General features: G+C 36.1%; 1 protein-coding gene across 5 annotated transcripts; it reads left to right on the plus strand.

The window, feature by feature from the left end:
• Positions 1-2,305: 2,305 nt before the first annotated feature.
• On the plus strand, positions 2,306-12,311 carry c6h5orf34 (chromosome 6 C5orf34 homolog). Of its 5 annotated transcripts, none has more exons than XM_075468563.1 (12): positions 2,306-3,394; positions 7,668-7,803; positions 7,917-8,006; positions 8,091-8,414; positions 8,479-8,741; positions 8,828-8,920; positions 9,304-9,424; positions 9,521-9,612; positions 9,697-9,766; positions 9,883-9,980; positions 10,071-10,117; positions 10,253-12,311. In XM_075468563.1, the coding sequence occupies exons 2-12, from the start codon at positions 7,711-7,713 to the stop codon at positions 10,429-10,431; spliced, it is 1,470 nt and encodes a 489-aa protein (XP_075324678.1). In that variant the 5' UTR covers positions 2,306-3,394; positions 7,668-7,710; the 3' UTR covers positions 10,432-12,311. The 5 variants fall into 5 exon arrangements, with proteins under 5 accessions (XP_075324678.1, XP_075324676.1, XP_075324675.1 ...); XM_075468561.1 differs by having other exon boundaries at positions 2,306-3,341; XM_075468560.1 differs by having other exon boundaries at positions 2,306-7,803.
• Positions 12,312-12,504: the final 193 nt, after the last annotated feature.

Below are 12,504 nucleotides of genomic sequence, written 5' to 3' on the forward strand. Positions count from 1 at the left end.
AGTGTCATGAATGGCTATAAGTTCACATTTTTTAAAATTAAGCAGTAGTCCTGAAGCCTCTGAAAAGGATTTAATTCTATCAATTACAATTGGAACCTGCTTATCATTTTTTAAGAAAACAGTAGTGTCATCTGCTAACTGGCTAATGATTAATTCTGTACCGAAAACATCTAATTTCTCAACGTCTACACAGTTTTTAAGATAGATTGCTAACATCTCTACAACTAAATTAAATAGATAAGGGGAAATTGGACATCCTTGAGGAATTCCAACATTAATGTTAAATCTAGCTGTGGTTCCCTTAGGTAAAATTACACAACTATTAATGTTTTGATATAAACCTTTAATTAAGTTAATGAAGTTCGCTCCAAAACCTAAACTTTCAAGGACTGAGAATAAAAATTGGTGTTCCACCGAGTCAAAGGCTTTATAAAAGTCAAGGAAAAGAATGAAGCCATCATCTTCGATCATGTCCCTATATTCAATCAGGTTCTTTACCAGTCTAATATTGTTGTGGATTGACCTTCCTTTTAAGAAGCCAGATTGTGATTCTGCAATAATGTTTGAGATTCCTGATTGGAGACGCATGGTAAATATGTACGTTAGTAATTTATAATCTGAATTTCTGAGTGTAATAGGTCTTCTATTTTCAATAATTCTTGGGTCCTTGTCTGGTTTAGGGATACATGTAATAATCCCTTGTCTCATTGTAGTAGGTAAAGTATGATTTTTAAATATTTCTGTAAAAACTTCATGTAATAATATTCTCATGTCTTCCCAAAAATGTTTATAGAAGTTCCCTGTAAGTCCATCCAGACCAGGTGCTTTGTTAAATGATAAGTGATTAACAGCTTTATCAAGTTCTTCAATTGTAATATTGTTATCACAAGTTTGTTTGAAATTAGCATCTATTTTAGGGATAAAGGTTTCAATTTGTTTAAGAAAGGTGTGAGATTTCGGTTCTGAGAATTTGGAGGTATATAAGTTGCTATAGAATTTAAAAATCTCTGTTGATATTAAACGTTCATTGTTGGTTTCTAAATCATTTATTATTAAGGATTTGATCAAATTTTGTTTTTGTCTTCTTTTTTCCAGATTACAAAAGTAGGCAGTGTTTTTTTCTCCCTCCTCGATCCACGTTGCTCTTGATCTAATAAATGCCCCTTTGGCCCTTTGAACATACATTTCATCTAACTTAGGTTGGAGGACTCGTAGTTTTTGTTTGTCTTCAATTGAGGGGTTTGGTTTGTTGCAATAAAAATTTAGTTTTTGTACAATGTCTAGTTCTTTTATTTGGAGTTCTTTTTTCATTTGTTTACTAAATGAAATAGAAAATTGTCTGACCTTGTACTTTAGGAATTCCCATTTTTGAATAGGACTATTTAATTCTTCAGAGTCCTTTATATTTTGGATTAATTCTTTGATTTTTTGGCAGTAGGTGTCATTTTTAAGAAGACTGTAGTTAAATTTCCAATACTTACTTGTGCTTGACTTCCAGTTTTGGGGTTTTACTTGTAAGGAAATAAGACTATGGTCAGTTAGCGGTGCAGCAGAGATATCAGCGTTGATTTCACTGGTCAGTAGTTCATTTGTTATAAGCCAGTGATCAAGTCTTGATTTGTTATTTGGACCAAACCATGAGAATTTTATACAATTGGGATTAAGATGACGCCACACGTCAACTAGATTTTGTTCATTGCAAAAATTGTTAAATATTTTGTTTGGGAAGCTTGCGTTATGTTTAGAAGGCCATTTATCATAGAATTCATCTTGAACAAGGTTGAGATCTCCACCAATTATAACATTGTTTATTGAGTAAGATGATTTAAGGTGACCTAAGTTTAGGGAAATTTCTTCTAGCAATAATTTGTTTTGGTTTAGATTATTATAACCATATATATTCAACAAAATAAGTGTTAAGTAATCCAAACAGACAGTGAGGAATAACCAGTGACCCTTTTCATCCATTTGACTTGATGTTATCTGACCCTGGAAGTTTTTTAGAAGAATAGCGACCCCTGCTGATTTTGAAGAACCATGACAAAAATAAGCTTCACCCCCCCCCCCCCCCCCCCCCCCCATTGTTTAGACCAGAAGACGCTATCTTCATGTTTTGAATGAGTCTCTTGTAAGAATATTATATTTGCATTTTTCCCCTTACAAAACAAAAATAAACTTTTCCTTTTAGTCAAGTCTCTTAGGCCCCTTTGTCTCCCTCGTGCTGAGCGCGCCAAAATCAAACGTCTCCACCTGATGACGTTGGCGTTGCCGTTGCTGTGTTCGGAGTTTCTCAGAGCTTGGGGGTCGCGCAAGATGGCGACTGCAGCAGACGTGTAAGTGCGAAGCTCTGCAGCATTAACGAGTATCTGATGATAATTTGACGAGGCCAACGGTTTGAACGGCTTGTTAAACGGCTAAACACCAACCAAACAAGGATAGAAGAGTTTTGATAATAGGTTGAAGATTCTGACGAGTGACGACCTACGGACATTAACTCTCCTGACACGTGCGTCAACTAAGCTACAAGCTAGCCTACGAAGCTAACATCAACATTGCACCAGTGAGCCGAAATGACAAAGAGAGACGCAAAAAAAAAAGAAGTCACAAAAGGAAATCTGGTGATGGACATGGAGCCAGAGGAGAGTTTCTACGGCTTGTGTTCTCCTCTTCCCGAGACTCCCAGCAAAAGTCCAAACCCAAAGAAACTGTGTGGAGAAAACAAGGAGAAGGACACGGTTTCTAACTCCGACATCCTCCAAGCCATACGTGAGTTAAAGCGGGGTTTTTCCGTCTTTGAGCAGCAAATGAAACAAAACACTGCGGACATTAAAGAGGCAAAAGAAGTAATGAAAGGGCTTAATTTTCAAGCTAAAGAAACGGAGGATAAAGTGATAACGCTGGATAAAAGAGTGGACGAACTGAAAGAAAAAACCGAAGAAGGAGAAAGATACAGCAGAAGATGGAATCTGCGCCTCATCAACCTCCCAGAAAAGGAAAACGAAGATGTGAGGCATGAAGTCCTCAAAATATTGAGCCAGATTGCACCGGATGAAAAAAGTAAGATGGGGTTCCTGGTTGACACGGTACACAGAGTGGGACGCCCGAGGGATGATAACAAACCGCGTCCAGTCATCATCCAGTTCAACATGCGGACCTTCAGGATTAAGATTTGGAGAGAATCACGCAACGCTGACATCCTGAAGAAGATGAACCTCCGTATGGCCGAAGACCTGACCCGCTTCGAGAAAGACTGCAGAAACAAACTGTGGCCTTTAGTCGAACAGGCACGTAAGGATGGAAAGAAAACCAGATGGCAAGGGCCGATCGTCTTCATCGATGGGGTAAAATTCACTGCGTGAAAAGCCAGCTCTGAAGACCATGATGCTTATTAAAAGTAAAAAAAAAAGAATATTAAGAAAGCTCATTACAAGTAATGTTATGGCCTCAAAACAGCACATTTTATATGCCTGATACTCATAATGTTCAGAGTTTTTCTAACTTTTTCCAAAGGTAGAGAGTTTTTATAAAAAGCTCTTTTCTTGTTGTTGTTTTCTTTTTGATTGTTCAAGTTAGTCGGCATCCAGCTATTTCTATTTTTTTTATTTATGGCGACCAACAATTTCATCAACCTTAAAGTATTTTCTCTTAATGTCAATGGTATACGCAATATTACCAAAAGAAAGGCAATTTTTTTGTTTTGCAGAAGGTCTAACGCCGATTTACTTTTTCTACAAGAGACACACTCCTGTGAAGATGATCGTAAATTCTGGAGAAGTCAATGGGGAGACCAGATTTATTTAAGTCATGGTTCTAACAACTCAGCAGGAGTAGCTATTCTGTTTAATAAATTTAAAGGGGATGTTATAGAATCTCACTTATCTGAAGAAGGTAGATGGATTATTTTAGTGCTTAGAGTAAACAATGTGATTCTGGTGGTGAATAACATTTATGGTTATAATTACAATGCTCTAGCAAAAAATATGATTGTCCAACTGACAGCAAAACTTTTGAAGCTCAAAGAGAAATATAAAGAGGCCCACTTAATAATTGGCGGTGACCTAAATGATGCAGCTGATGACTTAATGGACAGAGTACCAGCAAGAATATCTTCCAATTCAAGATTTAAAGTGATATCACACTTAGGTGAGCAACTTAATGTTATAGACGCCTGGCGATATATCCACCCTTACCAAAAAGAGTATACATGGAGTAGTGCTAGTGGTTCTTTACAATCTCGAATAGACATGTGGTTAATATCTTCTTACACTATGCAATATGTTTCCGAAATATCACATAGTTATGCCCCCTTTTCAGATCACAAAATGATAGTCATTTCCTTTACTAATCCTCTAAAACAAAAAGCAACACTGCGTGGTTACTGGAAATTAAATTGTAATTTACTGAAAGATGAAGCTTTCTGTAACTCAGTCAAAGCAATTGCTGGGAATATTTTCAATGAAAAAGAACTTAGTAATATACAAAAATGGGAATTTTTTAAATTTAAAATCAGAGAATCAGCTATTAGACACAGTAAAGAAATGAAAAAACGCAGCAATCTTAAAGAATCTGAAATCATGAAAGAACTAAATATCCTAATAAACAAAAGTTCCCCTACTCCAGAGGAAGAAATTAAACTGATAAAATTGAAAGATGATTTAGATAGTTTATATATTAATATGACCAAGGGAGCCTTTGTACGCTCCAGGGCTAAATGGTTAGAGGAAGGTGAGAAGAATACAAGCTACTTTTTCGCCCTAGAAAAAAGGAACTACAAGAGAAATAATATCACATCTCTAAAAATAGATAATTCTGTAACCTCCAACCCAACTGATTTAGCAAATCACGCCTTTCAATTTTATTCTGACCTATACAGCTCTAATTATAATTCAATAAAAGGTGAAGAATTTATTAATAATGTTAAAGAATTTACTCCCAAAATATCAGATAATTTTAAATTGGATTGCGAAAAACCTATCTCTAAAGTTGAAATCCTTGAAGCTGTAAACAAAATGAAAAAAGGTAAATCTCCAGGAATGGACGGTCTTCCTGTCGAATTTTACCAGTGCTTTTGGGAAATAATTGAAAGACCTCTTTTTGAAATGCTGAAAGAATGTACAAATAATGAAGAAATGACCACAACCATGAAACAAGGCATAATAACTTTGCTTCCCAAACCAGACAAAGACCACCTTCTATTGGATAACTGGAGACCAATAACATTGCTCAATGTTGACTATAAAATACTCTCACTAATTTTCGCCAGGCGTTTAAGAAAAGGTTTAAGTGAAATCATACATGAAACTCAAACTGGCTTTATGAATAATCGCCACATAAGTTGCAACATTAGGTTTATCCTTGACTTAATAGATTACTCTGAATATGTTGATTCAGACGCTTTAATTTTATTTTTAGACTTCTACAAGGCATTCGATAGTGTAGAGCATCAATTTTTATTTAAATCTCTTCAAACCTTCGGTTTTGGTGAACATTTTGTATCCTATATTAGAATGCTCTATAAAGATATTAGTAGCTGTGTCATGTTATTCCCAAATACCACAAAAAGATTTTCAGTGTCTAGGTCAGTCCGTCAAGGATGTCCTTGCTCCCCATTTCTCTTTCTTATAGTCGTTGAATTGCTTTCAATACAAATTAGACAGAGCAATGTCTTTCGAGGGTTAAAGATTTTTGAGAGAGAGATTAGGATAACTCAATTAGCGGACGATACAGTCTTATTTTTGGAAAATAAACAACAAATAGAGACAGCACTTAAGATAATAGACACCTTTTCTGTTGCTTCAGGTTTAAAACTTAATTTAAAAAAATGTGAAATACTATGTCTCTACAACACAAATGAAACTCTTATATGTAAAATACCAATTAAAGAAAATATTAAGTATCTTGGAATTTATATTTCTAAAAATATAATTGAACGTCAAACAAAAAACTTCAAACCTAAAATACAAAAAACTAAAAATATTTTCAATATGTGGCTCCAAAGAGATCTGTCCCTATTAGGTAGAGTTCTTCTGAGTAAAGCAGACGGTATCTCTAGATTTGTATATCCTACTCTCTCTCTTTTTGTTCAACAATCCCTTTGTAAAGAAATAAATAATACCCTAATAAGTTTTGTCTGGAAAAACAAATGCCATCGTTTAAAAAAAGAGATCTTGGCAGCCCCAAGAGGAGATGGTGGTATGGAGCTGTTAGACTATATGGATGTGAACTATACCTTTAAGACAAAATGGATAAAAGAATATTTGAAAAAGCCAGAATCTCTTTGGTATTTTATACCTCAGAATATTTTTGGGAAAGTTGGAGGGTTACCTTTTCTCCTAAATTGTGATTATAATGTTTCAAAATTACCCCTAAAATTATCTAAATTTCACCAACAAGCCATTTCAGCAGCAAAACTATGCTTTGTCCATAACTTCTCTCCACATAAAACTATTATATGGAACAATGAGTTCATAACTAGGAAAAATAAATCACTATTTCTGAAACATTGGATTGAAAAAGGAATAATATATCTTAAGGATTTACAAAATGATGTAGGTGAAATTTTTAGTTATGAAGAATTTCTTAGATCTAAAATCTTCCCTGTTACCTATAAAGAATTTCAAACAGTGATAAAAGCTATTCCCAGTGGCATTCTCCAATTGATAAAAGGTCATTTTGAAAGGCAAGAGGCAGAGAAAGTTGACTTTACCCTCTTTATTAATGGTATAAACATTATGAGTCACCATTGTAACAATAAACATATAAGGAATCATTTTTTCAGGAAAAGGAAAATTACACCTCGAGGAAAATTTGTATGGTCTTCCTCTTTCTCTGACATTAATTGGAAAACAACATGGCTCCTTCCACATAAATTTGTTATCTCCAATAAAATCAAAGAAGTTCAATATAAAATTATACATAACATCTACCCCACTAACAAATTTGTATCAAAATTTGTCAATATTGATGCCAATTGTGTATTTTGTAATGCCGAAGTGGAAACGATTAGGCACCTTTTCATTGAATGTAATTTTTCCCAGATTTTTTGGAAAAAAATCGAAGCTTACATCACATCACATTCCAACATACCAATTAATTTGAATGCCAAAGATATACTGTTATACTATAATAATAAAGATAGGAAAATGCAACACTTAATTAATCTGATTATTCTAATTGCAAAATTCCACATACATAAAACCAAATTTTCTAAAGGTCGACCTTTCTTTCCTGTTTTTGAAATTGATTTCAAGAACTACCTCGAATGTATTAAAAGAATTGATAATAAAAAATGTATACACACTGTTAACATAATTGAAGGAATATTTGGAGAAATATAATATGTCCTGCCATTTTCTTTCTCCTTTTATTTAATTTCATTTATTTTATTATATTTAGGTTACCTATGTAATGACTTATGCACCTTATCCACTTTGTCTCATACTGTATTTGTTTTATTTAAATCCTTGATGCCTGACTGTTTTGTATTGTCCACAGTCAATGTTCTGATTGTGATTGGAACTTTTAAATAAAGTTTGAAGAAAAAAAAAAAAAAAAAAAAAAAGTTTCTCAGAGCTTGCGGATAATGAGAAATTTGCTAATAAAATGGAAACCTGCGATGTTAGTTTAATGATAATGTATGAGGACGAGTCTGTGGATGTTCGTTACAGAAACGGGTCGCAGTTGCAACTGTCACCGTGTGGCTGTGAATTTATGCTGGTTAAAGCCACGGACCCCCACGGACATCCTCTGCAGCCCACTGAGAGAGTCCGACAGAGGAGCAGGTTCACTATTAGCACATACAAGGTACAAACAAAGTTTTTAGTCCCGCTTTGCACCGCTAGTGTTCGGGCAGTGAAAGGTCCTTTAGCAGAACAGAACCAAAGTCTACTCAACGTGAAGGTCACTTTGTTTTACAGGAGCTGATGCTTGCTGCACTGGCATTCAGGAATAAGTATGCCAGTCGACCATATCTACCAGAGGAACTCCTCCCCTCTGACCACAAGAAGGTGCCAAGTGCTCGTGCTAATCCCTCAGATAAAATGTGGGCCATAAAATCAGTATGTAAGTTAACAATGCATTTCTTCTTGCAGCTTTTTTTCAGCATTGAATCTGGTGTTCAGTGGCCTGAGCTGTCCTCCTACGAGGCTGAGCTCGGACCTGGAGGCGAGGTCATCGTCAGGTCAGAGGATGAAAGAGCCATGTTGGCGCTGTCGCCCTCAGGTGAAGACTTCTGTGTCGAGTTCACGTGCAGCCTCAGTCGGCCTCAAAATCAGCACCGCGGCACACAGTGTCTAAGCAGACATCCTGATGGCAGCCCAGGCAGTCAACTGCAAGTAAGCAAGATGAGAGGAAGCAGAAAGAAAGACCCAAATAGTTCAAGGTCACCTCAGATTATGGGCGCTGCTCAGGATAAGGTAAGGCCCTGTAATATTTGCATGCTTATATCTCAGGTTTTACAGCAGGTTTATCTCTCCTCAGCCTGAACTGATGTATCAGTCCACCACAGTCACCCAGCATCATTCTTGCTGTGATGTTGCCTCCATATGGGCATACCCTCTCTCCTTGGCTCGGCATCATTGGATGTCTCATCGCCCTCAACATAAAGATGTTGAAGCAGAAGCAGCAAGCAGTTCTATCCAGGCAGACGAGAAAACCATCATATCTGACGTATCTTGTGTGGAAAGAAGGTCACAACTTCCTCAGGCGTTGCCACTCACATGTCCGTCGCCGCACTGGCATAGGTTAGCAGATTGACAGTCATGGTGCATGTTGCACACTCTTAAATCACGTTCCTGTACTGATCCCAATTCCTGCTCTTGCATTTAAGGTGGAAGTTTAAAGACCCCCTGGCTGGAGAGGATGTGTCAGACCTTCCAACAGACCTTGTAAAAATGATTTGGTGTCAAGGAGTCAACTACAGGTAGTCATGTAGCTTTTCAAGGTTGATACAGTGATTAAAGATATGACCTGGAGTACAGTGTGAGAAAAATAATGCGTTTCTGAATATTAGATAATCATAGAAAACAAGACAATAGAATAGTAATTAAAAATAATTCTTTCCCTCCTTGGGGAAATTTGCAGAGTTGTTACAGTGAAAGAACAGAAATAGACCCCATAGAAATGTTGAAATAAGCTACAAGATAAAATACAAAATAAGTATAAAAATACAACAAAAAAAAATGCTTACTTTTGTGAACAAAACTAAGCACATGTAAACCTATAGGCTCTTTAAGCTGTCTGTGGTCATGGCGGATATTTACAGCTCAGCTGTGACCGCTTTTTGCCTGTACGTCTGCTGTGTAGGATACTGCGTGAAGCGGTTCCAGTCATAGAGATATCCCCTGGAGATGGATCTGTCATCCGGTCTAACGGTGTCCTTAATTCATATTTTACCCATTACAAACCTCAGCTCCAGTCAGAGCAGGTAAATTTTCCGTCTTTCATCACAGACATGATGTAATCTCCAGTCTTTTATCAAACTTTTCTCGAATCTCCTTCATTTGTTGGGTCTATCTCACAGGTGAAAGAACTAAATTACCATTTCCACAGTCTCCCACCTGATGTACTCGGACAGGTGTACTCTGTACGCTCTGTTGTGAGCCGTGCAAGTAGGTAAGATACCACTTCCTGTCATGCTGTAAGTTTAAGGACTTGGATTTTTTTAGGTCTTCAGCCATCACATAAAACCTTTCACAGGATCCTCGCTTGCTACAACCAGGCCAGGCAGTTACTGAAGCTCCCCGCCACACCCACCTGCTTGCTAGAGGTTAAAAGTACTCCCTGCTTATAGTTTTACACCTGTTGATACCTAAAGTATTTATGCATAATCAAAAGTATTGAAGTTTCTCATTTGGCAGCAGTTTTTTATTACTTTCTCTGCAGGAGAAACATATTTCTGAACCAGAAACGTTTGAAGAAAGTCCATCTGGCTCTGTGCTTGTTGAGCAAAACGTGAATGCGACGCAGACGGCAGATTGTCGGTAATTTGAATTCTTCTGATAGTTTTGTTTTAAAAGTCGATAGTTACAACATGAGCAGTAATGTGTATTTAACGCTCTATTAAACTTCAGGTCAGACCTTGTTGCTTCAGAACTGAGCAAGATAAAGCGATTCAACTGTATCCTTCAGCACTGATGGATGTTTTTTATAAAAAATGCTGTTTGAATGTTTAAAGTTTTGTTGTGAATGCTAGCAAACTAGCCATATTTATACTGAGGATGGCTGTGTGTACTTCTTAACATGCTGTGCCCAGTTCTGCTGGAGAACAGCCACCTTCTTCAAAGTGAGAGCAAACATGTAGACCTGGAAACGAGTTCTGCTGAAGGTGCCCATGAACCAGTATATGAGGACCACATAGCCAGAGCTCTTCAAAGGACCTCCAGAGCCATTCAGGATATTGATGCAGTCATATCAGCAGCCACGCTGACTTAAAGAAGCTCTTAAGATTAGTTTAAGTGGGAACCTCTGCAGTGTATTTTTCTGTAAAAATAGAAAGCTGCATCACTGTACATATACAGAATAAAGTGATTATGACACATAGATTTTAGTTGTTTTATTTAACTGTCACATCTACAAACAAAGATCAAGAAAACATACACATGCAAAGTATTTTGTAGATGCTTTTCAGAAACTGTCAATCCTAACTCAGACCCTTCCTGTCTGGGTCATTTGGTATAAACCATGGAAACATGACTCCCTACAGCCATGGCGAGTAGTGGATATAATGTAATAATGCAGTGCACAGTTAACTTGAAATAGGTTCCAGCACCACATGCAGTTTTGATTATTATCAAGTCACAATTAGCTTTACTTCCTTTTTTTTGTTTGTTTTGTTGATTAACTTTAGATGATGGGTTTACATTAGGTCATAACTCAAACAAGTTGTGGTCTTGTGTGCTGCCACGTAGCTCAGGTGTAACGAATGTATAAAAGAGGACAGGTTTTGCAGACTGCCAACCTACGTGCCAGTTCATTTTATTAGTCTTTCATTAGAGTAGATTAGACATATTAATCTTTTGGTAAGATGGCTCAGTGCCAAAACCTATGAAATTGGCAATTTGACCAGCAAATATTCACAAACTACCCCCCTCCCAAATTGTGTCACAAAATTTGATTCTTATGTATGGGTGCCCCTTAGTGGTTGGTATTGGTATTGCAGTCATAATATGCTGCTGCCATTTTAGTTTTACCAGAGAAACCTTCATCATCTTGTACGATGTGAATTCAAGCCCATACCTCTTTAATTCTTTATTTTCTTTTGCAGAAAATGAGCAAATTATGCTGATATCATATCTTTATTTAAAAACTTTGAATATACAACCTTTAAAACCGAACTGCCTATCAATATATTTTCTTCCAGTTTTCGGATCATAATCCCTTTCTTACTCATTACAAATATGGATTTACTATATAGGTAAATATTTCAGTTGTCTGAAATTTTCTTCAAAATATTACACTGTAGGCACAAATCCCCTGTAAATTTGGATCAGCTTAGAATCATGAGACACACACCTGTATGATGACATTGATTCCCACAATCTTACACTTACATTTGATGGGTAATTATATCAATGTCATGGATGTTTTCCCACTTTCATATCGTAACTCAAAAGTGCAGGTTTTGAAATTTTGTTTAGGTCTTTTAAGTTTTAAATCAACGTTTCTGAATAGTATATTAACTCTTGTGCTGTGCACTTAAGGATTTAAACTATTGTGCTTTATCTTCTGTTATGTAAATAAACATTTTATTACACATAAAATCATATAGCAGTTTTAAAAAAAAGACCATCTGATGTTATATTTCCATAATTTGTTTTATATATTTCCGTCACCTCATGCTTGCTCAGGGCAAGAGCTTGAACCTAAGAGAGGTTTTGATGCAGTCTGTTGGTTTCCTTATTTAGGTAACATTTTAAAATCGGTATTGTATGATTTGGACTCATTTTGATTTTAATTGTGGGGTGAAATGTGTCTGACAACAGGGAGGAAGTGGAAGTATATTTGAATTGACATAATTCCATAATGTATACATTGCAATCTTTGGCAATTTATTTACAATGTGTAATTTTTTTCAGCTTTATAAAATGGTGAAAGGGTTTTTTACAATAATGGACAAATCCTTTTTTATCCTTTGTATGTGTGTTTTGGGTAATATCTTAGTTTGGAGAAACGTATATTCATGAACATTAATTTAAGCAGCCTGTGGGTATATTAAACAAACGGATCAATCCCTTTTGCATAGTTGATACATATGTAAGAAATGTTATCAAAACTGTGAGTTATAATAAAAATGAATGAGTCAATGACTGAAAGTGATTTTGTTATGGTTGACCTATTTTACTCCTGTTTTGTTATTATGTTATAATTTCGTATAGGATTTAAACTATATGGTGTCTTGCTGTTAAACAAGCTCCCACTTTAATGATCATAACACAGCTGCCAGGTCAGAATTCTGTTTTATTCTCGCTAACATTAGATGGGATTACGGAGGATTTAGCCAATCTC

Source organism: Odontesthes bonariensis, chromosome 6 (assembly GCF_027942865.1).
Source record: "Odontesthes bonariensis isolate fOdoBon6 chromosome 6, fOdoBon6.hap1, whole genome shotgun sequence".
NCBI classification, from domain to species: Eukaryota; Metazoa; Chordata; class Actinopteri; order Atheriniformes; family Atherinopsidae; genus Odontesthes; species Odontesthes bonariensis.